At 50.5% G+C, this 24,957-nt stretch overlaps 2 protein-coding genes across 8 annotated transcripts in view; one reads left to right on the top strand and one right to left on the bottom strand.

The window, feature by feature from the left end:
• The first annotated feature begins 400 nt into the window (after nucleotides 1-400).
• Nucleotides 401-6,448, top strand: Stk25 (serine/threonine kinase 25). Of its 2 annotated transcripts, none has more exons than XM_010606653.3 (10): nucleotides 401-660; nucleotides 1,192-1,248; nucleotides 1,680-1,788; nucleotides 2,592-2,749; nucleotides 2,843-3,028; nucleotides 3,277-3,422; nucleotides 3,691-3,805; nucleotides 4,090-4,161; nucleotides 5,259-5,395; nucleotides 5,775-6,446. In XM_010606653.3, exons 2-10 carry the CDS (start codon nucleotides 1,213-1,215, stop codon nucleotides 5,812-5,814), a joined length of 999 nt encoding a protein of 332 aa, XP_010604955.1. In that variant the 5' UTR covers nucleotides 401-660; nucleotides 1,192-1,212; the 3' UTR covers nucleotides 5,815-6,446. The 2 variants fall into 2 exon arrangements, with proteins under 2 accessions (XP_010604955.1, XP_010604954.1); XM_010606652.3 differs by having other exon boundaries at nucleotides 578-660; nucleotides 2,652-2,749; nucleotides 5,775-6,448.
• Nucleotides 6,449-6,556: 108 nt separating this feature from the next.
• Farp2 (FERM, ARH/RhoGEF and pleckstrin domain protein 2) overlaps nucleotides 6,557-24,957 on the bottom strand; it is a 102,722-nt gene continuing 84,321 nt past the window's right edge. For 4 of the 6 annotated variants that reach the window (XM_010606655.3, XM_010606656.3, XM_010606660.3 and 1 more), the window contains 11 exons: nucleotides 24,463-24,544; nucleotides 18,643-18,880; nucleotides 15,960-16,090; nucleotides 12,670-12,738; nucleotides 11,914-12,003; nucleotides 9,658-9,740; nucleotides 8,990-9,114; nucleotides 8,689-8,852; nucleotides 7,708-7,815; nucleotides 7,248-7,399; nucleotides 6,557-7,087 (listed from right to left, as the gene is read on the bottom strand). In XM_010606655.3, the coding sequence (XP_010604957.1) occupies nucleotides 6,973-7,087; nucleotides 7,248-7,399; nucleotides 7,708-7,815; nucleotides 8,689-8,852; nucleotides 8,990-9,114; nucleotides 9,658-9,740; nucleotides 11,914-12,003; nucleotides 12,670-12,738; nucleotides 15,960-16,090; nucleotides 18,643-18,880; nucleotides 24,463-24,544 (1,357 nt within the window). In that variant the 3' untranslated portion in view covers nucleotides 6,557-6,972. The remainder of the gene's footprint in view (nucleotides 7,088-7,247; nucleotides 7,400-7,707; nucleotides 7,816-8,688; nucleotides 8,853-8,989; nucleotides 9,115-9,657; nucleotides 9,741-11,913; nucleotides 12,004-12,669; nucleotides 12,739-15,959; nucleotides 16,091-18,642; nucleotides 18,881-24,462; nucleotides 24,545-24,957) is intronic. The other 2 variants (XM_010606657.3, XM_010606658.3) reach the window with 2 other exon arrangements.

Raw genomic sequence — 24,957 nt, 5'->3', positions numbered from 1 at the left:
ATGGCAATTATAGACTTGTAGTGTACTCATTACTAATGTCTTGTGCTGGTGTTTGAGACATGGTCTTTCAGGATTTATTGTCACACTTGGGATTCTCTGGAGCTTGGAGAGTGGAGCGGTAGTTTGTGTTTATTTGTTTTTTGAGGCAGGGTCTTGCTATGTAGTTCTGGCTGTCCTTGAACCCACTATGTAGCCAAGGCTGGCCTTGAACTCATGGTGCTCCTCCTGCCTCAGCCTCCCTAGTGCTGTGATTACAGGTGTTTGGTTTCTGAACAAGGCATAAAAAGAGAAACCAGAGGGAATTGAGATGAGCTCCTTTGGGCTCCTTGCCTGTGATTTGCACTCACCCAGCAGGGTAGCCTGTGACACTTCCTCTGACCAGGTACTGCTTAACCTCTGTCGTGTCTCCCTCCCCCCCGGCCTCTGCAGCACTCTCGAGTGGACCCTGAGGAGCTGTTCACTAAGCTTGACCGCATTGGCAAGGGCTCGTTTGGGGAGGTGTACAAGGGCATCGACAACCACACCAAAGAGGTGGTGGCCATCAAGATCATTGATCTGGAAGAGGCTGAGGATGAGATCGAGGACATCCAGCAGGAGATCACCGTGCTCAGCCAGTGTGACAGCCCCTACATCACCCGCTATTTTGGCTCCTACCTGAAGGTTCCTGCAGGGAGCAGAGGGTCTGCAGGGGTAGGGAGGGGGCTTTGTGCTCTGTGCATACAGTCCAAAGAGACTATGTGATGTGCCTGTGGTCCCACACCAGGTGGTGCTACTCTGGCGCACAGGAGCCTCTCCAAAGGGACAAAGGTCTTTTGTGGGGCAGGCAGGTTGTGAGCAGGGTATGTGAAGGTCATTTGCTCTGAAGTGGCTGTAATGTCTGGGCTACCTGCCTACGGGTGCTGCTGTGAGCCATCCAGCAGCCCTGCTGCCCATGCTGTCTAGGTATGCCAGTGAAGATGCTTGTTGTGTGGCTGCATTGGACTGAGTGCTTGTCCTGTGTGCTGTCTTCCCAGACCATAGGCTGAGCCTCTGGCCTGGGTTTGATGGGCACTCGGTCTGCCTACCACATATTTGTGCAGAAGAGGGTTCTCTGTGTGACCCAAGCCCTGGCTGCCTCATGGGATGTGTGTGTGGGGCCTTCCGTGCCCCACTACCTGCTGTCAGGCACTGATGGGTTCTCTTTATTTCCAGAGCACCAAGCTGTGGATTATCATGGAGTACCTGGGTGGTGGCTCTGCATTGGACCTGGTGGGTATGGCTGCAGTAGTGGGAAGCTTGCTGTGGATGGGTAGTGCAGTGTCCCAAACCCTTAAGTCACCTCCTCTGCATCTTAGAGCAATCGATGTGAATCTACCCTGGTTGGTGGTGAGAGGGATGCTAGGTCTCTGCTGGCCTCGGGAGTGACAAGGATGGTGTCCTGTCACATAAGGTGGGGGAGCAAGGAATCTCTGGGTGTGTGGGGCCCTGCTCTCAGCTTTGTGTCCACCAAAAGGGTGAGGGTAGCTTACATTCTTTAGAAATAGCCTCTGACCTACTCCTGGGGTCTGAGTTTGATCCATAAGTTGTTAAAGGAACATAAGCCTAGCTATCTCAGGGCACCTTCTCCTGGGCAAGGTGGTGGAGCTCAGGGGTGGGTGTGGGTGTGGTGGCTGAGGCCCTGCCCTGTCACCTCCCTCCAGTTGAAACCAGGCCCCCTGGAGGAGACCTACATCGCCACCATCCTGCGGGAGATCCTGAAGGGCCTGGACTACCTGCACTCAGAGCGCAAGATCCACCGTGACATCAAAGGTCCTGCGGGGTGGGCATAGCTCTGTTCTGTGGTGGGCCTTCTGACCTAGAGAGGCCAGGGTGGGGCGAATGGCTATATTGCCTGAGATCTGGGCTGCAGAGAGTCCTGTGGCCACCTGGAAATGGTGGTTCCATCTTTTTCTGTTTCAAGAAGACATTGCCCTTAACACAACCTTTTTAAAAATTTTTCTGTGGTGCTGAGGCTGGAGCCCAGGGCCAGTGTTGTCCCATGGAACCTCTCCTGAGCCTTCACAAGCCTTAGTTTCCCCTATGCTCTGGAGAAGCAAGCTCTGTGTCTAGGGTGGGTGGGGCTGGTTGAGCCTAGGCATTGGATCCTTGCCTCTCAGGTACAGCCCTATTGAGCACACCAGGGTAGGCTAGCACACCCCCCACCCTAAGGATGTGTCTAGGGCCTTGTGCCATTTTGACACTATGGCGATGCTGCTGGCAGAGGCAGGGTCTTCCTGACTAGTCCGTGTGGGCTGTGGGCTTAGGTCAGGTTCACTGCTAGGAGTCTTGTGGCTGCCCTGTGGTTGGGATGTGTCGTGAAGGCCAGATGGGAAGGCCTGAGCTCAGGTGGGGTGGGGGGCTCTTGGGATGGGGTCCCTAACTTATGGGCCCTGCTGCCCTGTAGCCCATGACTGCCTGATTTGGAGTGGCAAAGAAAGCAGAGGTCCCAGGACAGTCTTGCTGAGTCCATAGGGATTGGGTGGATGCCCTACTGGCAAGTGGAGCATCTGCTCCCAAGCAGGGCTTCCTGGGGCGTGTGAAGCCGAGGGTGACAGTCCATCCTTGTTGAGCAGCTGCCAATGTGCTGCTCTCAGAGCAGGGAGATGTGAAGCTGGCCGACTTTGGGGTGGCAGGTCAGCTCACCGACACGCAGATCAAGAGGAACACGTTTGTGGGCACCCCCTTTTGGATGGCACCAGAGGTCATCAAGCAGTCAGCCTATGACTTCAAGGTGGGTTTGGGGGGTAAGGGGGCCAAGACCTGTGATGCAGCTAGGTGGGGAGCTGCATGCCATAGCTATCCCTGTGCTGCTCCATCCATCTAGGCTGACATCTGGTCTCTGGGTATCACGGCCATCGAACTGGCCAAGGGGGAGCCGCCGAACTCTGACCTGCACCCCATGCGTGTCCTGTTCCTGATCCCCAAGAACAGCCCACCCACACTGGAGGGCCACCACAGCAGGCCCTTCAAGGAGTTTGTGGAGGCATGCCTCAACAAGGATCCCCGATTTGTAAGTCTTGATTCCTGGCAGGCAGGCTGTTGTTGGGGAGGACACTAACCTGAGGAGGGGCAGGGCCCTCAGGTGTAGCTTACTCCCGGTCTCCTTCCTTGTAGTGACCTGTTACAATGAGGGCCTCCTACCCTGACCCCCATGCCCACCCAGCTTGCCTTGTGTGTGCTAGCCTGCAAGGGTGGACCTCGGTTGTACTTGGTACCTGGCTGTGCCTGGCACCTGGTGATCAGCATGCACCTTAACAGCGGCCCACAGCCAAGGAGCTCCTGAAGCACAAGTTCATCACGCGCTACACCAAGAAGACCTCCTTCCTTACAGAGCTCATTGACCGCTACAAGCGCTGGAAGTCGGAGGGGCACGGTGAAGAGTCTAGCTCCGAGGACTCAGACATGTAGGGGCCTCGCTTGTCCATGAGGGCTTCTGCTGCATGCTCACTCCACAGCCTGAGGGTGGGCAGGCCGGGTGGGGTACCCACTCCAGAGCCTGGGGCCTGGTGTTGGGAAGGGGCCCCTTGGCTGAAAGGCAGGCCCCAATGGAAACAGTGGTTCTACCTTGTTGTTTCCAGAAGACACTGCCCATAACACAACCTTTTTTATTCTGTGGTGCTGGGGCTGGAGCCTGGGGCCCTTCTGGCCCTGCTGAATCAGCCTCTCCTTTAGAGATGGCGAGGCCGAGGAAGGGGAACAGGGCCCCATTTGGACATTCCCGCCAACTATCCGGCCGAGCCCACACAACAAGCTACACAAGGGGATGGCCCTGCACAGCTCTCAGAAGGTCTGTCCTGTTGCGTGTTGTGGGGCTGCAGGGTGAGCTGGGGTGAGGCCTGGGTCCCAGTGAGGAAATGGGACCAGGGTGGAGCAGGGGGTCTGGAGCCAGGAGTGTTGTTGGGCTGGCTAGAGTTGCTCTGAAGCCTGGGCCAAGCATTTGGGGAGCATGAGGTCCTTTGAGAGCTAACTTGGGTAAGACCTACAGGCCTTGGGCTCCTGGGGCTCTCCAGGCTGAGCAGGAAGCCAATCTCCTGCTCCCTCTCACCCCATTCCTCGGCTTCCTCCTTACAGCCTGCAGACCCTATCAAGAGACAGCCACGGTCCCAGTGCCTGTCCACACTGGTCCGGCCTGTCTTTGGAGAGGTGAGGATGGGGCTGGGCCTGGGTTTGTCCTGTGGGGCCCCCTGTCCCTGCAATGCCATGCTCATTGTGCTGGCTCTGCTAGTGTAGATTCTCCACACAGGTGCTTTTGGTCTTTTGCAGCTGATTGTGGGCTAGAATTTCTGATCAAAGCAACCACAGGCCCCTGGGATGAATGTACTTCCCTGGCAGAACCCTTTTTTTTTTTTTTTGGTTGGATTTTATACTGGGGATGGTTTCCCTGGAACCCTATCAGTGCGCTCCAGCCCTGCTTTTAGATTTTGAGACAGGGCTTGCTGGATTCTCTGGGCTACCCTCAGTTACCATGCTGCATCAGCCTTCTCGGTAACAGGGGTCACAAGTGTGGACCCCATGTCCAGCTCTGGCAGGACCTTAGGGTTCCTAGCCCTGCTCAGATCGTCTAGAGTCTCAGGTGACTCTGAGCAAGAGCTAATGTTTTGTGACAGAGAACAGGGAGGCTAGTTCTCAGTGCTGGGGTTAGTTTCAGGGCAGGGCAACCTAAGGATGACTCCCTGGTGGCCCTGTGGTCTCTCATCACAGTCACCTGCTGATGGGAGATCAGAGCCATCTCCAGATGTACAATGCAGCTGGGACCCTTGTGTCTAGAGTAGGCTTGGGTAGGCTCCCTTCCAGGGAGCATCAGTTCTCACTGCTGAGTGCGAAGAATCCCTGGAGGGAGTAGGGAGGACAGGGTGTAGGTGGCAGATGGACAGGAACACTGCCCCACAGATAGCAACAGGACACAGCCATGCAGGGCCATCTGTGTCCTGGGCAGCCTGTGGGTCTGGCCTCAGCCCTAGCAAGAGAGGCCTCCGTGGAGCTGACATCCTAGGGTGGCTGCTGCTTGCTATGTAGCCTGGTGTCAGATCTGGGGTGTGTATGACTATTCCTGCCTGGGGCCTGGGCACTGTACTCTGAGAGCTGCTGGGCTGTATCCTTTTAATAATCAGGCTGGACCTGTGTGGTGGGTAACGGGACCCTCTGCTGGGAGGAGCAAGTGCAAGGGCCCTTGTTGGTGCAGTGGGATGTGCTGCCTGTGCCACGCCACCACTGCTGGCTTCCTGGCCTGGTTTCTGCAGCTGAAGGAGAAACACAGGCAGAGCGGTGGCAGTGTGGGTGCACTGGAGGAGCTGGAGAATGCTTTCAGCCTGGCTGAGGAGTCTTGCCCCGGCATCTCAGACCAGCTCATGGTGCGCCTGGTGGAGCGTGTGCAGAGGTAAGAGGCTGGTGGCTACTTCCATCTGTGGTCTTGAGCTCCATGGCGTGAGGGAGGGCGTAGGGGCTGGCCCAGGCCATGGTGTTGTGTGCAGCTGACTTCTGACCTCCCTTTCTGGTGACTTCCTGGAAAGGCCTTTGGCTGCAGGACAGGGACAGGCTCAGGCTTCTGCTGTACAGTCCAGGTTTGCCATGCCCTCCCTGCCCTCTGGGCACTGATTTCCACTGTCATGAGACAGGAGACCCACCCAGTGGCCCTGGCTAGTTGGTGCTGCTCCCAGGACCTGCAGCACCACAGACACCACAGATAGCACACCTATGGCTGTGGGCCTAGCTGCTGGGGCATATGCAGTGCGGTGATGGGCCTTTCTCCCCTACAGGTTCTCACACAGCAGGAACCATCTGACATCCAGCCGCTGAGCGTGCTGCTCTTTGTGGACAGGACAGAATCCTACTGCTGTGCTGACTGTTGAAAGAACCGTGACTTGGAAGTCCCCCACCCCATGCTGTGTTGTGACTGTGAGGACTTGTCAGCCTGGGGCCTCATGGGCTGGGTCACCTTCCTGCCTGGCACAGTATCCAGTGTCCCTCTCCCTACCTGGCCAGAGCTGTGCCCAGCAGCAGAGCCTGTGAACCAGTGTCCACTGGCAGCCACAGGGCTGTCTCAGGCTTCCCCCAGAAGCTGTGAGTAGCAGAGGGACTGTTGGCCAGCTCTGACCCCTTCCCTTTGGCGGGTTGGCGCAACAGGGCAGCCTGTGGGGAACCCCAGTCCACCTTCCTCTCCCTCCCACCCTGATGCTGTCTGCAGGGGCCCAAGATGATCCTAGATCTGCCTTGTGGTGTTGGATCAGGTACTGTGTTTTCTCATAAGTACTCGTGTCACCCCAAATGTGTTTTTAAGAAAATTGAGCTGTTTCTTTTGGTGTTGTGAGGGTAAGGTATTTGCATCCTAGAGCACTGAAGACCCCAATGCTTATAAGGGGCCCACTAGGTGGGGTTCCTGCAGCACAGACACCCCTTGGCTTACTTTGATCCCCAGCCACTGAGGTGTCCCAGCCCACGGTGACTGCCACTGGTCTCCCTTCTGGGTCTCTTTGTGTAAGCTCTACAGGCTCCCTAGAGAGCAGAACAGCAGGGCAGAAGACACACCAGCAGGTCAGGGGATGATGTTTATTTGTAATCACATGCCTGAGCAGGAGTCATGTGTCTGTGTCCAGGGAAGATAAAAAGGTGGAGGAGGCCCCACCCTCCCAGGGCTGCAGGGGGCTTTGGTTTCCTCTTCTCCAGAGGTAGAGGGGATGGGAATGAGAGAAGCTTTTTCCTGATTCTCAGCTTGCTATGACCTGTAGACCAGGCTCTGGGGCCCATCTAAAGTCCCATGGTCCTTGTCCCCATCCCAGGGTAATTGTGTCTCCCCACTGAGGTCTCAAGAGTGAGATATCTGTCCAGGCCTGCACTGCAACCTGAGGGTCACCGCACTTTGCCACCTCTGTTCCTCAGTGCAGCCTGAGGACGGGGATGGCCATCTCTGGTATGAGCAGTTCTCTGCAGCAAGTCCTGGCCTAGCCAAGGTGGGCTTCACTCTTCCTTCTTCTTGAACACCCCCTCCACCTCTGAGCAGGGCCATGGGCTGTCCTGTGCCAGGCTTGGGGCACCACACGAGCTGCTGGCTCTTTCAATTACCTCCATCCACCTGCAGGAAGGGCCATGTCATCAGGCCAGTGGGCTTGTTCTCTCACAGCTTCCCAAGAGCAACCTGAAGCATTGCTCAGTCCTTGCTTTCCAGGACCAGGAAATTTGCATGAGTGGGCAGGAGACACCAACCAGACCCAGGCTGCTCCCTATAAAATCACCTCTTGAATGTGTACTTGCTCTCAGCCCGGAAGAAGTAGACATGGGATTTGAACTGGAGCTTGAAAACGTAGTCCTTGTGGATGCCATCTGCCTCCCTGGGGACACTCACGCTGTAGCCCAACAGTGGGAGGCTGGCCAGGGGGTGGTCATCCTGTAGGTTGGCATAGGGACATGGGCAAGGCCATTGCTTTGTCCCCACCGCACCCTACACAGTGGCCCCCTGAATACAGGAACGCAAGGCAAGGAGGCACTGATTCCTGTTGCACACAGAAGGCACTGGGAGGGTAGGCGAGCAATGAGGAGCCGGTTCCCAGAGCCATGCTGAGGACACAGGTGAGAAGGGTGTGTCTTCAGCACAAGGACCAGGGATTAGCTTGTAAATACAAGATCCTGAGTTCCAACCCTGGTACCAGGAGAAAAAAAAAGAAAAAAAAAAATGCTAGGCCCCAGTGCACATACCTGGTGAGTCTTGTAGAAGAACAAACAAAAGTTGGTAAAGACCACCCAGAGCTTCTGCCAGCCATTGGTGTTCTTGAATTTTCTTAGCAAGTATCCTGAAAGCTGGTTCTGTCAGAAGAAAGCACACTCCGGGTCCATCTCCTGACACCTATCAAGGCTTCCACTGCTGAGGCCTGGTTCTTGCCTGCCTCTACTGTGCATAGTGGCTCCCTGCAATGCTGTTCTCAGATGTGGTCTTAACAGGCTGCTCAAGTTGAGAATGTTGTTCCAGGTGCTGAGTTAGGACCCTGAGAAACACCACCACTTCAACAGCCCATAGAGCTACCTGACAGCAAGAAGAGGGAAGATGAGGCCATGTGTCCAGATGGGGGCATGTGAGTGCCACACATGGATAAGAGCCCTTGGCTGGCCTGGCCTTGAGCCCAAGCCCCGTGTGGAGTGACCAGCCTGTTCCCTGTCCTGCCCACGAGTGAAGCTTTGTCCCTGAAGTGTTTCCACACCCATGTCAAGTGTTGGTTGTGGGCCCCTGCCAGCCTGCAGAGCTATAGCAGGGAGTTTGCTTGGGCCCTGTTCTGACAAGAGCTTATGGCCTAGTCAGGAATCTCCTGGCTCTGACCCACAGTAGTGTCACTAAGTGGGAGGCTCTTTGCCCTAGCTCTGGAGAAAGGTGCAGAGTGGGCCCAGAGAAGGAGGTGAGGTTACCCTGGGATGGAGGTGAGGGGCTATGTGACATGCCAGAGAGGCTACAGGGGCCACGCCCAAGTTGGTCCTTTTGTCAGCCCCCCAGACAGCTGCCTAGGCTTTGCAAATAAGCTGTGGCCCCTAATGGACTTCTTTCTCCACAGGACACCACATGTGTAGATCTGGGGGTGAAACCCCAGTAAGGGGACTTTTAACTGACTTACACTGAGGGGACAGCAGGAGGCAGTATCGCCCATGGGTGGGTGGCTTCCACATATGCTGGTGATGGCATAGTCATACCTCAACAGCAGCGCTGTGGTCTGCCCTGGACACAGTTGTGTTCCGGTACCAGCACACGTGCATTGTGGTGTTGGCTCGGTGCTGGCCCTGCCCTTCCAGGGAGCTTCCAGGGCACTGAGTGGTGTCTTCTGGCTCCTGTTCCAGCACGACCTCATCAGAGGACCCTGGGGAAGTAAGCAGTGCTGGATACCTTCCCCTGCTGCTGCTCCCAGGTGGTCCTGGGTACCCAGGCAGCAGATGGCACAGCAGAGCCACATGGGGCTTCTGCCTGTACAGCTCAAGGGCCTTGGCCAGGACTCACGAGGGGGACGCGTACACAAAGGGCTTCCTGGCAGTCCTGGGGACATGTCACCTCTGCTGCTATTCTTGGCTGCCTGGATTGCAGTGCTCAGGTCCATCATCCACTTCTTTTTTTCCTGCTGAGTGCTGTGGGGAGAAGGGTGAGGCTCAGTGGACTGCATGGCCTGTTGCGTGGCCCTGAGGGCTGGTCAGGGTCCCTGTTCCATCTGTCCCACCTGTGGGGCAGCAGGGAGGACAGCAAGAGGCTGAGCCTGGACTTGGAGCTGATCTCCCAGGGCTAGTCTGTTCCTGAGACAAGGCTCTTAGTGCTTCTGAGGCTGAGATAGGCTGGCTGGGAGGCATGGTTAGGTTGGCTTCCTGTGGGAGGGGAACCCTCCTGGCACAGCCACGGGCCCTGCCCCTTGCTCCAGGCCAGAAGCTCTCATGACTTACAAGACCAGCCTCATGGGCTCTGTGGGCCACCTGTCCTCGGAGGCCCTGTCCTGTGAAACTCTCCAAGGTCAGTGAGTATTGCCTTCCCAACAAGATAGGATGTGTCTTTGGCTGTGGGACTAGGAAGAAGATCTGTCTGAGACCCTGAAGGGCTCCAAGGTATCCAGTTGTCATAGGGAAGCCCTCACCCCTGTGCCTGGGGCCTGCTTGGGATGGGGGGACATGGAAAGTGCTTGCCTGGCTGCCACCACGATTGTTTTCTGAGCTGCATAAATGGTGAAGCAGTGAGGAACAGACCACTCATTCTCGTTCTCTTCTACCTGTGGGTGAGAAAAGCAGATGTCTCAGGCCTGGCTGATACTGAGCCTAAGAAAGGATACAGGTGATAGCCAGCAGCACTAGGCAGGTACAGCTAGCTTGAAAGCCCTGTGCTGTCCAAGTCTGCACAACTACAAGGATGTGCCACAGGAGGTACACCGTGTCCCCACACTATGGCAGCTGGTAGCCAGGTGGTTAGCTCTAAACTAGAGGATACCCAAGTACTCACTGGTCGGTCCAGTACTATTAGCTGAAAAGCAAAGGGGAAAATGTTGAGCATTTTCATTTAAAAAGGGAGTTGGGGGTTGGGGGTATAGCTTAGTGGTGCCATGCCTGCCTGGCAAGTACAAGGTCCTGAGTTTGATTCCTGGTGCCAGAAAGGGGGAAAAAGAAAAGAAAAAGGGAGTAGAGACAGTTCAGTTATGAACCTGGTACCAAGGACTACCAATGTGAGATGCAAAGAATAGCCATGGTAGACTAAAAGTAGAAATGATTATGAAATAATTCCATTAAAGTATTTCCACATCATGCCAAGTACAGTATTAGAAGAATGCAGGGATGGTTTGTCCTTGGAAGCCATCAGCATCTCTTTGAGCTGACAGCAGTACTCAGAACCTGAGAGCCAACACCCCGTTCTGTGTAGTCAGGGGTGAAGCCCATAATGTGTTCTCAAGACAGCGAGGATGCCAACCACCAATCGTTGTACTGGCAGGAGGGAGTTGAGTTCTGCAGGGGCAGGCCTAGTTGCAGGGAGGAAAAGTAGTTCCTACCTTGAGAAGTGTGACCTGTAAGTGTTGGCTAGCAGTTTAGTATGTGGAGGTTTCACTGACGTGTACAAAAAGACCACAGGCCTTTGGAGACTTGGGCCAAAAGGTACACTGAGATTCTTGTATGAATGAGGCCAGCTCTGCCATCAGTGGAGGGACACAGAATGAAGTGGCAGTGTCCTTCCTACTTGCTGGGCCATGGGTCAGGAGCAGTAGAAGGGATGGAGCACCACCCTTTTCCAGGCTGCAGGGCAAGTGCACAGCAGTGGCATACTAAGTCTTTGCCCATACACCACTCTGGGAACCATCCTGGAGCACCTCAAGGTCATAAAAGGAAGCAGAGACCCAGTAGTGCTGTTTACCATCTTGACAAACCAGCCTCACCCTTGCATCCTGTGATAGGTGACCAAGAAGGTACCCAGGAACATGGCTTCCTGTCACTGCTTGCCTCTTAAGCCAGAGTGTGTGTGAGAAGATGCTTGTGATGAATCACAGAAAGTGACTATAGTCACAACGCAGGACCCTGGAGGCTGCAGGCAGGGGCTTTATCTTATGTTTTCAGATCATTTTTTTCTATGATAAAACGGTGTTTTGAAAAGAGACTAAAACGGAGCCTGCTGCCAGTGAGGGCAGAGGAGGCTATTCAAACTGACTGCTAAGCCAAAGCAAGGCCAGATACTATATGGAGTTACAGCCTCACCACAGGAGCTAAGCAGAGCATATGCAGGGCAGACACTGAGAAGAGGACAGGGAGGAAGCCCTGCTGTGCACTGCAGCAGTGGAGAGAGCGGGCTGGGGAGAGAAGGCATGCTGGACTGCTGGCAAAGCTTTAGTGTCCCATGTTATTACTAAGATAAGCCATGTGAAGTCACATGGCCCCCAGATCTGCAGATTTCTGTGATCTCAAGCAGGGTTTTCATCAGCCTTGCCCTGAACCTCAGTGGATCACATTAAAATGAGGGGTTTCTGCCTCAGAAGGCAGCATGAGGACCAGTGGTCCACAGCTTGTCCAAGATGTAGGGACATGTGATATGGACAGGAGGCTCTAGCTTAAGGGAGAAGGCAGAGCTTGTGACTATCTGAGGGATAGAATTCCATTCCCAGGGAAGGGCAGAAAGCTGATTATGCCTGTAGATGAAGGTCACAAACACGGGTGGCCTGTGAAGGAAGCTGGCTACCAAAGCCCCATTTGAGGTAGGGGTGGCCAGGCTGGTTCTGAGACTTCGGGGCTGCATCAGAGTCTGGTCAGCCTGGAGGTCCACATGTTGGCTAAGACGGATCCAAGAATCAACAGAACAACCTGAAGGTTGAAACCTAGATAAGACCAGAGGGTCCTCTGAGGCAGTGTGGCCATCACAGTTGGGTATGAAGCTGCTACCACACTAAGGGAGCATGGCGGCCCACTTACCAGCATGCCATGTAGTGGAAGGAGGCCCCGGATCCGGAAGTGGCTGCTCCCCATGATGCCCTTGCTTGTGTACAGCAGCATATCAGAAAACTGAGGAACAGAAGCCTCAAGTTAATTGTGAAATCATAGGACAAAGCTTCAACATCCTTATAAACTCTCCTGGATTCCGGGTGGTCATTATGTGATTATCAGATCTATGCAGCTTGGTGATTTTTGGCAATAAAAGGTATTTGATCACAGAGGTAAGTAGTAAGCACACAAGACCAGCATACCTGGTGGGCTGTTGTAGGTGAATGCTGGCTGGTGTGACTTAGTGACCTCACCCAAACAGTTCAGGCTGGAACCCCTAGTTGGGTCCCAAAACTTTGGTACTAGGAAAGGAGCTGGGTAAGAGCAGGACACTGGCAGCTACTTGGCCCCACAGTGCTTCCTGGCCAGCTCTAGCCTTCTGTCTGCTGCTGGGTTCTAGAGCCTTTCCCAGCCCTGGATGTCATTCCTTAGGCCTCTGCTAGTTTGGCCGACAGTCCTGGAGTTTGGAACAGGTGAGGGATCAACTGGGTGGGCAGAGCAGCTGCTTTTGCCTCTTAACCCAGGGGACCTCCCTGGCTGCCCTTTGACTTTGAGGCCAGCTGCTTAGACTAAAGCCACCAGGGGCTGAGTGGCACAGGTAGGTGGGCAGGCTTGGACTGTACAGAGCCATTCTGGCAGATCCATGCCCTTTCCTTCTGGTATGTGGGGCTCATGCTGGGAACCTACCAGGAAGAACATCCTCTGCTGTAGACCCTTCTTGGTGAGCTTGTGGAGGCAACCCTCACGGATAAACTCCTGGAAGACAGGAAAGGGGCAGCCAAAGGTGAAGACAGGCCTGCTTTAACAAGACTCCATGGAGACCCAGCTGGGGGGGCCCTTCCACCCTCCAACAGTTCCCTGGTCACCCATGGCCTGTCTGGCTCTGACCAACAGTCCCTAGCTGTCTACTGATCACCTGCCCTGGGCCAAGTGCTGGGGTCCTGGGCCAGAGACACTAAGCCAAAGATAAGCACTTACTGTGGAGAGGCCACCAGAAGCTTCAGCCACAAAGTTCTCTGAGGCCAGGTGTGGCAAAAGCTAGGTAGAAGGTGTGAGAATGAGGCAATGGTCTGACCCCACAAATCACTGGGCAGTTTGGGTTATCTGCCCCCAGGGTGGTAAATAAGAAGAATCTTAATGGCCAACTAAAATCCCAAGGAATGAGGCTTTGCTGAGGGGATGAGGGAGCCATCCACAGTGTCCTGGGTAGTCAGTGCAGACTGGAGAAACTGCTGCTTCCCTGCCCTACTGGGGAGCCCTGCCTCTGACACATCATCTCCCTGCCTGTTCCTGGGGCATGAAGTGATGGTCCTGGAAGTCCCAAAGAGCCCCTTGTTCAGATGGATTCTAGAGCGCTCCTTTCAGAGGGGAAAAACAGCCTGGCGGCCCTGGGAATGCATCAGGGATAACTGACACTTGCTGTCCTCAGTGTCCCAAGGACCAAGAGGGAAAACTTGGTACAGAATATGCCCGTGCATATCAGACAGGAGTACGGTGCAGATGGAAGGGCTGCCTCTGGGCACATGTGCTCTTGTGGGGCTTGGATGGGCTACTAGGGCTTGTGTCCCTGCTTAGAGGCTCTGCACACCCTCAAGGCCAAGGAGAAGGCAGGTGTCTAGCACTGGTTACCATGGGAGCCGGTGGTCACTTTGCTCTGGTGGCAGCAGTGAATCCCTCTTCAGAGCTCAGTCAGCTTCACCTCAGAGACCCTAGCACTCAAGTGAACTAAGCTGGGAGCTAGTTAAGGGCTGGGGATGTGGCTCAGTGGTGTAGCACTGCCTGGCAAGTGCAAGGTCCTGAGTTCAATCCCCGGTACATTCTAATGTGTTTCATTCCTTGGAGCTCACACTTACATCCTCATTACTTTCAACGAGGCTAACAGAAATACAGCTGATGTGCACACTATACATTTGTACCGAGAAAGGAACCATCATGCAATTTTTATAATAGTTTTCTTATGTTAACAGTACTGAGTTCAAAGAGAAAGGCTTTGGTGACAAAGTAGGCAGCCAATAGCCATCCAGACCCATGGAATAGAACTGAGAATCCAAAAACCCCACACAGTTATGGTTCATGGATTTTCTTACAAGGGTGACAAGATGATTTAACAAATGGGCACGAAAGCTGGAATATCTGCATACAAAAGAATGAAATTGGACCCATTAATTCAATAGAGCCAGGGATTTAGCTCAGTGGTTCCACCGCCTACCTCCCAAGCACAAGGACCCAAGTTTGATCCGTGGTACCAAAAAAAATTAACTCAAAATGCATCAGAGATCCAAATGTAAGCTAAAACAAAATATTAGAAAAAAAGTACCTAGGGCTGGGGACTTAGCTCAGTGGTTCTGCCACCTGCCTTGCAAGTGCAAGGACCCGAGTTTGATCCCCAGTACCCGAGTTCGATGGTTACTCTTCATACCATGGGTTGGGCAATGGTTTCTTCCATACAGTATCTAAGACACAAGCAGCTAATGATGATGACTTTGAACAGCATCAAAATTAAAGCCTTTTCAGGCTAGGGAGATAGCTCAGCAGTACCAATGCCTGCCTGGCAAGTGTGAGGCCCTAAGTTCAATCTCTGGTATGTGCCCCCCAAAAAAGCCTTTTTTTGTATCATAAAGGATACCATCAAGAAAGTGAAAAGACACAAAATCCACAGGAAATATTTACAAGTTACGATAAGGTCTAGTCTTCAGGATAGCTAAAGAATTCTTAAAACCCAATTGGTTGGTGTTTTACTTTTGAGTTTTAAGAATTCTTTACATATTATGAATAAAATAAAAGGTAGGATACGAATAGCATTTCTCCAAAGAAGTAATAAAATGGCCAATGATCATATGAAAAGATGCTCAGCATCATTAGCCATTAGGGAAGCACAATCATAATTGCAGTAAGATGTGACTTCACAGCCACTAAGATGGCTGGAACAAAAAGACAAGCTATGGAGAAAATGGTACCCGCTTAGGCTGTTAGTGGGAGTCATGATGGGATAGTCACTTTGGAGAACAGCCTGGTGGCTCTTCAGAATGTTAAGCAGTTTCTGTATGGCCCAGCAAGTCCATTTCTAGTTATGTGCTCAAGATTGAACATACATGTTCATACAAAAACTTATACATGCTTACACTGGGAATGGTGGTGCATGCCTGTAATCTCAGCCCTTGAGAGGCTGAGGCAGGTGGACTGTGAGCTCAGGACCAGCCTGGACAACACAGCAAGACCCTCATCTCCAAAAAAGGGAGTAAATACAATGGAGATGAACTTGGGAAGCTTGATGCTAAGTGAAAGAAGCCAGATATAAAAAGCCACATAATGTGATTCCATGTATATTAAGGGCCCAGAATTGGTAACACCTTAAGACAAAGGTAGATCTGTAGTTGCCAGGCTGGAAGGGGGCCAAGAAGTGTAGGGATGCAGGTTGACTTGATGATAGCGGCCTGAAGTTGTCCCTGCCATAATCTGAGTGGCCTTGCATGTTTCTTTGTGTAGCTTCCTGTTCCGGTCAATAAAGCCATCAGAATGGGATCTGGGGCTTTAGGACAGATCTCAGTGCTATCAGTGCCACAGATGTACCCAATGTTTGAGAGAAACCAGGTACCTTCTGGCTCATAGTCACTTTTGACCTAAGCATTATATAAGCCCCTTCCCTCAGACCCAAACGGGTCCACTGGTCTTGCTGTCCATAAGTCCTCAGTTGTACTGTGTGCAGTTCTGGATCTTCCTACCTCTCCCCTGTCAAGGTGGCTTGTGGATGGCTCTCTACCAATGGGTTTTCCTGGAGCAGGAAGTGACTGCTAATGGCTCTATGGATGCAAACATTCTGAATTAGTGATGATGGCTATATACCTTTGTGAATTCACTAAAGACCACTGAATTGCATACCTAAAATGGGTGAATTTTGTGATGTGTGCATAAAGTCTCAAAAAAAAGAAAAAAAAAAGTAACCAGCTCAAACCCTTTCCCAAAATATAGCCACTCACCCTGCTAGGAGCGATGAGGTTCTCCACCCCGACCAGGTCCCGCTGCAGCTCCATCAGCTTCTGCAGGTTCTCTAGCCGGATGAGACTGTTCTGGAGAGTAGCAGTCACCTCCGTGATGGTCTTCAGGGCGTCTGTGGGAGAGGTCCCTCAGTCCAGGTGCCCAAAGACCCCCTCTTGCCACCATATGTATGAGCTGGCATTTTAAAGATAGGCTCTCATTAAGGTACACTGCTGGACTCCTTGTGGCACAGCCGCCCCAGACACGGCACTCCCAGCAAGACCAGGCAGCCTCAGCTTGTTCACACTGTTGACCACTGCTGCTGGCCCAGTGGAAAATGGTTTATTGTGCTTAGAAGGATAAATGCTTTGCACCTCACAACTGATGGAGAAACTGGTGCCCATTTCATAGTTAAGAGGTTGGTAATCAGGAAGGAAAACACATAAAACAAAATCTGACACTAAGCGTGGCCACCCAGTCCTGAGCAGGCCACGAAGGGAGGAGCTGCTTGGCCAACGCAGTCTTGTTTCTGTGGTTGTTGGATCACAAAGATGTATCTCCTTTGCTGGAACCACTCTTGACTACTCACCTGTTATCAAGACCTACTTCCTGCCGGGCCAACATCTCTGCTTCCTATAACCTGCAGCTGGACAGGACCCCAACCTCACTTGGCCCTGCCCTGTTCCTGACCCACCCTGTTTGCGGGATCCTCCTTACAGGCCACTTGAAGCTTTGAAGAGAAAGCAGGTGAGCGGGAAGCACTCAAATGGTCAATACTGATGACAGATAATATTCTTTCACAAGTGACACATGAGAGCATAGAGCTGGGAACGCAGGAAGACCTTCAGATATGCGACCGTGGTCTTCACACAGCCCTGGCAGGTGCAGTCTGCTTTGTGTGATGCCCTAGTGCCCTCCCAGCCTGGCCATCCCTCAAGACCAGCGTGAGGCTGAACCCCTCCTCCTGACGCCCTGGACAGTGCACAGTGCCACCATGCTCGGATGCCAAGTCCACAGGGCACAGCACTGGAAGCCTGCACTACCACACGGGTTCTGAACACTTGTGTTCCCTGAACACAGCTTGAGGGACCCTGGATGTAGTGGCAAGCTTGGCACAGAATTCAGAGCTGCTGGCATCCTCACAGATTGACTGTGGTGCGCACAAAGCAGGTGAGTGATGGTGACATCGACACATGCCACACACCGAGCAGGGGCTGAGCACTGCCCTGGGGAAGCCCCACCAAAATTAAGGCTAAGCAAAACCACCTTCTCTATCCCCAGCCTCAAGTTCCCCTCTTCTGAGTAGAGTTCAATTCTGAGTCCTCAGGTAGCCCAAGAGCTGATGGCACATACAGACCATGGCCTTTCCTAACAGGCCCCTTCCTGACCCAGGCCTGTGCCCAAGGTGGGTCACGGTCAGGAAGGGCAGCTGAGAACTGTCTGTCACCTCCTCATGTGGCTGAGCTCTTAAGTGTTATATTACAGCAACAGTTTACAAACCCTTGCAGAAATAGCCTTGTGCTGTTCTCCCATCTGCCCATGAAACCAGTTTTACTGATGTGAAATGGCATGTTGTAAGGCACATTACACATCACAGTCACATGTCCCCCAGGGCACATAATGGACATGTGCTGCTTCTCTATATCTGGAGTGGTCTTCCTGGTCACCTGGAGCCTTGGCCATCCTCTCCTCCCAGCTCCATAACTACTATGGGTTATGAATGGTGATGAGAAAGAAACATCTTAACCATGCTGTGATGATTTCACATGTCCCTCAAATGCTTGGAAATTTTTTTTTCTTTTAATGAGACAGGCTCTTGCTATGTAACCTTGCCTGGGCTCAAACTCACAGCAATCCTCCAGCCTCAGCCTCCAGAGTGCTGGGATAGTAGCCATGTGCCACTGCACCTGGCAGGAAATTTTTAATAATTTTCTTCTTTTTAATAAACATAATTTGGAATAAAAGAGCTGTCAACTTCCTATAATCCATTCCATTTCTTAGGATACACCCTTATTCACACATATGCAAGGCTAGGGGAAACTGACTAAAAGGAACTGCTACATATTTTTTCATCTCTACTTTTAGTGCAGCAGTAAGTTTACTTCTAGACAATTTCTTGCACTGGAGTCCTACATGTAGGTTAAAAAGGTTCAGACTTTATTTCTTGTCCCTTTGTTTTTTTTGGTACTGGGGATTTCTTATCCCTTTAACACAAATCGAAAATGAGTCCAAGCCCTCAGGAGGCTGAGGAAGGAAGGTTGCAAGTTTGAGGGCAGCCTGGACTAACTAGCTAGTAGCCTGGATTCTAATAGTGAGACTCTGTCTTACACCAGAAACTTCTAACAGGCTACCTGGCCCAAATGTTTCTAAGCTTTAGAGCCAAGGATTCCAAGACAGGAACACCCTCAGGAATAAGGTCACTCTGGGGTGGGCTGTGGAGAACCCTGGCAGCAGGAGACCACCCTGGTCACAGCACCCTCTCCTTGTGCCCTACTTAGGGCAGTCAGTTCTTCTCTGTGCTGCTGGGATCTGGTGCACTGGGGTAGTGAACAGCACACGCACCAATCTGGGGTCTGCTCCCTGCAGTAGCTAAGGGGATGGGAGAGCAGGGAGGAAAAGGCTAGCAAATCCCCTACTTCCCAGGTCCCCAGACCCGAGGCACAAGTGCTCAGCACCCACACTCACCGCAGCAGTCGGCATAGTCGTGGTGTCCGGGTGTATAGTGCCTGCACAGCCGGCTCAGCAGCAGGCGGTAGTGCACCAGCCGCTGGATGGGCTTCAGCAAGAAGGTGTTGAGTGGCAGGTAGCAGACTTTTTGGAGCTCGAACTCTTTGTACACCGCCTCCAGCTTTGTATAGCGCTTGGTGGCCTTTTCCAGTTCTGTCAGGACTTCGTCGTGTCTTTGGAAGTAGCTGGTAAAGTCCTGTTGGGGCACAAAAGGTTAGGTGAGGAGACATGGAGTGGGGGTCTGCCTGGCAGAGTTCTCACTGTGGGCAGCTGGCAATCCTGACAGGGCAAAACAGGGATGGACAGAGGCTCTCCAACCTCCAGAGTTTTGTCTTTGCCATCTCAGACTCCACGTTGACCTGCACCTCATTCCAGCCTAGGGGGGTCAAGGCTCCCCGACACCTACTGCTCACTGCTCCAACGTTTTGGTGCTGAGTGACTATGGACCTTCTTCCCACCTTAGATATGAAGGATGGAACCAGGAGAGCGATAGCTCACCTCATGGGACACAGCCAACATGCTCAGCCCAAGTCCAGTGCTTGATCCAGAAGCATCACTTGCGAGTGGGGCAAAACAGTCACATTGACTCAGTTACTGGCAGCAGGGGGGTAACCAGGCCTGACATCTTAGCAACGGCTATTGAAGTGCTCACATGTGGACTGTGAGTGTTCCAGACATGTTCACTAGTCCCTGCCTTCGAGAAGGTTAGATTGATGTGTTTAATGGAACACACAGGTGACCTGTGTGGTAGGATATGCTGCATGGAACAGATTTGTATATATTTTAATTTTAAATCAGTGTGGTTTTGGGCTGAGTAGAACTTTCTAGTTAACAACTGGCTCAGGAACCCAAAAATGTATCAGGACAGGAGGGGGCTGAGCAATATAGAACTCTTGAGGCAGCTGCTATCTGAAGACAAGGCAAAGGCATCCTGGGGCTACAGGGATTCCACAAATGGGTGTATTGAGAGCTAGGGACAGGGGAGGGAAGGAGGAGCCATTTAGGAAGGAGTGTGATACAAGCAGGGTTCCACATCTTGAGGCTGCCATGTGGTGAACTTGTGTGCACACGAGGGGCAGGAGAGGCCTGGCCCAGGTCTGTGTAGCAAGAGCAAGACTCTGGACAGTGACTGCAGCACCTCTAAGGTGGATGTGAACCCTAGTGGTTTTAAGGAAGGGATATCTTGCTTTTCTCATGGTGCTATGGCTATCTAGAAGTCACCTTATTTTTATTTATTTATTTATTTATTTATTTATTTATTTATTTATTTATTTATTTATTTTTGAGAAAGGGTCTCACTATATAGTTGACCTGGAACTCACTATGTAGCTCACGCTGGTCTCGAACTCACAGCAATCCTCCTGCCTCAGCCTCCCGAGTGCTAGGATTACAGGCATGTGCCACCACACCTGGCTTGTCAATTTTTTGTGTTTCTTGGTACACTGCCTTCATGGGGTTCTAACATGCTCAAGAAAAAACCTGAACTATAAGCCCAGCACCCCAGTCACCAGATATAGGAATGCTGCTCTGAGGAGAATGTTAAAATGGGAATACTGTTCTCAGGCGAATGAAGTTCTGAGAGGAACCCTGTTCTGAGAAACTCTATCCTATGGAATAATGATCTGGGGAACCTTGTCCTGAGGGGAGCAAAATTCTAATGGACACTGTCCTGAGGGGAACATTGTTTTGCAGAGAAACCAAAATGAGGTAAATACTTTGCTGAGGGTGACAGTATACTGGGGAACCCTGTTCTGAACAGAGTGCTCTAAAGGAACACTGTTCTGATGGAAACTCTCTTCTAAGAAATGCTGTTTTTGGTATCAGAGACTGAACTCGGCACCTTGTGCTTTGGAGGCAGGAGGCAGCACAACTGAGCTAAATTCCCCGGCCCAGAGCAATGCTGTTTTAAGGAAACTTGGATCTAAGGGGAACTGATTCTGAGAGGTAACCTGTTCTGAGAACATTACTCTGTGGAGAACCCTGCCCTGAGGGAAATCCCATCTAGGGACACTGTTCTACGGGGAATGCCCTCAGGCACCTTATTCTGAGGTGAACCCTATATTGAACAGTGGAACCGAACTCAGGACCTTGCACTTGCCAGGCAGGTGCAGTGCCACAGAACTAAATCCCTGGCCCTGGAAAGTCTATTATGGCAGATATCTGTTGTAAGAGACTCTTTTGAGAAGGAACCTGCTCTGAAGGTATCATTGTTGTAAAGGCAAAGCTGTCCTGAGAGGAGCTCCGTTTTGGGGTACCTTGTTCTGAGGGGAACTTTTGATGGGAACCTTGTTTGAAGAGTACTATTCTGAGGGGAAGTATGTGCTGGAGAAAAATATTCTGATAGCACCCTAGTTCTGAGGGATGCTCAGAAACTTGTTTTGGAGAATGATCTTCTGAGAGAATCCCTGTTCTGAAGGGAAACTGGCTTTGAGAAATGCTGTTCTGAGAGAAATAGCACTCTGGAAAAAGCTATTCTGAGGGAACTTTTCTGTGGAATGATGTTCTGAGGCTAAACATGCTTTGGGAGACTTCATATTGAAGTGAATCCTATTGAAGGGAACACTATTCTAAGGAGAATTCTCAGGGAAGGCTGTTCTAGGGGGAACAATGTTCTGGGGAAAAGTATTCTAATGGCTACCCCTTTTCCCTTTCTGAGAAACATTTTCTTGAGGGAAACTGTTTTTTTTGTTTGTTTGTTTTTTATTTGGTACTAGGAATCAAACTCAGGACCTTGTGCTTGCAAGGCAGGTAGCAGCATCACTGAGCTAAATCCCCACTCTCAGAGGGAAACTTTGTTATGTGAGAAATACTGCTCTGAAGAAAAATTTTTTTTTAATTTTTTAAAAAATAAGAACTCAGTTCTGGAGAAATGGTTCTGAGGGGAAACATTTTGGGGAATGCTGTTTTGAGGAAGCCCTTGTTATATAGACAATGCCCTTCTGGGGAGAAAGATACTCTAGAGGAATGGAATCTTATTTAGAAAGGTACCCTGTTCTCAGGGGAACATGTTCTGAAGAGAGTTCTCTTCTGAGGGGAATAGTATTCTGAGGGAGGATTTTGTCTAAGCAACTCTTGTTCCAAAGTAATCCTGTCATGGGAAATATTTTCAAAAGGAAACTGTTTTGAGGGGAACTTAGTCCTGAGGAATGCTGTTCTGAGAAGAAGCATGTTTTGAGGTGTGCTATCATAGCAGAACATTATTGTTTATTTTTTAAAAATTTTTTTGGTGTTTTGAGACAGGGTCTCACTATATAGTTGAGACTGACCTGGAACTCACTATGTAGCCCAGGCTGGTCTCGAACTCACAGTGATCCTCCTGCCTCAGCCTCCTGAGTGCTAGGATTACAGGTGTGCGCCACCACACCCGGCTCCCTAGCAGAACATTATTCTGAAGAACTCTGTTCTGAAGGGAACCCTGTTTAAGCAAAGCTCTATGAGGGGAAGACTATTCTGAGGGAAATACTGCTCTGAACAAAAAGCTGTTTTGAAGGGAGTGCTGTACTGAGAACCACCTTCTGAGATGAACACCGTTCTGAGTAGAATTTTATTCTGAAGAGACCCTCTTCTGAGGGAAACCGTATTTTGCAGTGAGCTCTGATCTGGGTGGAACACTTCTCTGGGAAGTGTTTTAAGGAGAACCTTGCTCTGAAAGAAACCCACATTGAGAAGAACCCTGTTCTGAAGGGAGCACTCTTTCAGATAGTATTTTCTGAGGAGGATCTTATTCTAATCAGTGCTTTCCAAATGGGTCCTTGTTTGAGGAATCCTGTTCTGAGGGGATCCCCATTATCAGGAATTATATTCTGAGGTGAAGGCTGCTCTGAGGGGATGGCTGCGTCAAGCACAAAAACTCTGTTTAGCTTTTTTTTTTTTTTTTTTTTGAGACAGGGCCTATCTATTTCAGACTGACTTTGAATTCATTGTGTAGCCCAGACAGTCTTTGAACTCACAGCAAGCCTCCTGCTTCAATTTTCCAGTGTGGGGATTACAGATTGTGTGCCATCATGCCTAGTAGGGCAACTCTGTTCTGAAGGTTACCTTGTCCTAGGGAAACCGTTCTGAGGGGAACACTGTTATTTCTGGGAAAAGCCATTTTTGAGAAGTCTGTTCTGAGGAGAACCTTATTTGAAGAATACTGTTCTGAGGAAAATAATATGATAAAAGGCTGTTCTGTGGAAATAATGTGATAGGGAAAGATACTTTTTTTACTTAAATTTTTGTTACTTAAATATTTTTATTGTGATAAAATATATGTAACAAAATGTACCAGTAAGTACACAATTCATCTGTATCGAGTACAGTTCCAGGCATGGTGGTGCTCACCCATAATCCCAGCACTCAGGAGGCTGAGGCTGGAGGATCACTGTGAGTTCGAGGCCAGCCTGAACTGCATAGAGAGGCCCTGTCTCAAAAAACAAACAAAACATTTGTATCCAGTACATTATGTTGTATAAACATCACTATACTCATTTCCAGACTTTTTTTGTCTAACAGAAGTCCTATTCTCAATAAATAAAACCCCTCCAGGCTCTGGTGACCTCTATTCTATGAATCTGCCTATTGATAGAATTATACAGTATCTTATCTTTTCATGTTGACTTTATTTCACTTAGCATGCTCTGTCTTCAAGTATCATCCATGTTGTAGCATTGTCAGAATTTCATTCATTTTTAAGGCTGAATAATATTCCATGACATGGATAGACCACATTGTTTTTGTCCACTCATATACTGGCTGTGGTGAATAATGCTCTTGTGAACACTGGTGTACAAATATCTTTGAGTGCCAAGTTTCAATTCCTTTGGACATATATGTAGAATAAGAATTGTTGGATCATTCTAGGTGTGTGTGTGTGTGTGTGTGTGTGTGTGTGTGTGTGTGTGTGTGTTTGTTACAGAGGGTTGAACCCAGAGGGTTGAACCCAGAACCTTCCTGCTGAGCTACAGCCTCAGGCTTTTTGATTGACTGACTGGAGACAGCAGCCCACGAACTTGCCCAGGCTTCACTTCCCAGAGTTCTGGGAGGGAAAGATACTTTGAGGGAATCCCTTTCTAAGGTATGTTATCCTGAGGGAAACCCTGTTTGGAGGAACACTATTAGAGGGAAGGCTGTTCTTAGGAGAATACCACTTGAAAATACTATTCTTAGAGGAACACTCTTTGAGGAAGGTGGTTGAGAGAAATACTATTTTGAACAAAAATCTGTACAAAAGGGAAACTTGTTCTGAATCAATGTATTCTTAGGGGAATAATATTCTGAGAGGGAACCTGTTCTAAAGAGAAGACTGCTCTGAGGGGGCATTACTGTCCTGGGGAATCCTATTCTGAAATGAGGTATGTTTTTATTGGAACTTTGTTTTGGAGAACACTGTTCTGAGGGCAACCCTCAGATTCTAAAGGAAAGGAACCTTGCACTGAAGTGAGTGCTGTTTTGAGGGGAACACTGTTGTAAGAAGGCTGAACTTAGTGAAACACCATCTGAAGGAACGCTGCTTTGAGAGAAATGCTGCTTTAAGGGGAATTTTATTCTGAGGGGAACTGTTCTGTGGGAAATCCTGTTTCAGGGCATGATGTTCTGAAGGAAAAATAGTGTCTGCGGGGAATCTTCTTCTGGAGGGAACCCTGTTGTTGAGAAGACTGTTATGAGGGAAGCTTGTTCTTGGGGATGGTTTCTGTTCTGGGAAATGCTGTTGTGAGGGCATTAATGAGAGAATAACAGATCTGTTTTCACCCACAGCTTTCATGCTAGGCCTGGAGTCACAAGAAAAGCTTGACCTACCTTTAACTGACGCATGTTCCTGAGTAGGATGTCCCCAATTCGTTGATGATTATCTTTTGTATGGGCAGTGGAGGGCCCTTCCCTGGAGTAAAGAGGAACAAGGGTTCAAATCCCATGAAAGCTGGCAGAAAACACCATGATCTGATGGCAGCTTTACTAGCTGCCCTATTCATAATCATAAGAATTATGGAATATTTTGAGGTAGAAGGACCTTTACTTGACAAAAATAATTACTACATGTCTGGTGATTCTCTAAAAAAGTTCGTAATCAGGTAAAAATGAGTTCACCCACTTTTAACTTGCTCCTTTCACTTATTTTCTGAAAAAGGAGGAGTAAAGGTTATTGTTAAATTTCTACATCTCTCCACAGGATTTAAAAATATACTTCAGTGAAATGATGGCTCTTTTGAATTAGTTTCTGAAGCTAGAAAATTCTTGAGTAGTGATGTTAATGAGGACAGGGAACTCCCGACAGGGCCAGCACTCAGTGACTAC

Source organism: Fukomys damarensis, unplaced genomic scaffold (assembly GCF_012274545.1).
Source record: "Fukomys damarensis isolate Sample0158 unplaced genomic scaffold, DMR_v1.0_HiC HiC_scaffold_16, whole genome shotgun sequence".
Classification (NCBI taxonomy): domain Eukaryota; kingdom Metazoa; phylum Chordata; class Mammalia; order Rodentia; family Bathyergidae; genus Fukomys; species Fukomys damarensis.
Note: the sequence above shows the minus strand (reverse complement) of the source record. Positions and strands in the feature narration are given on the sequence as shown.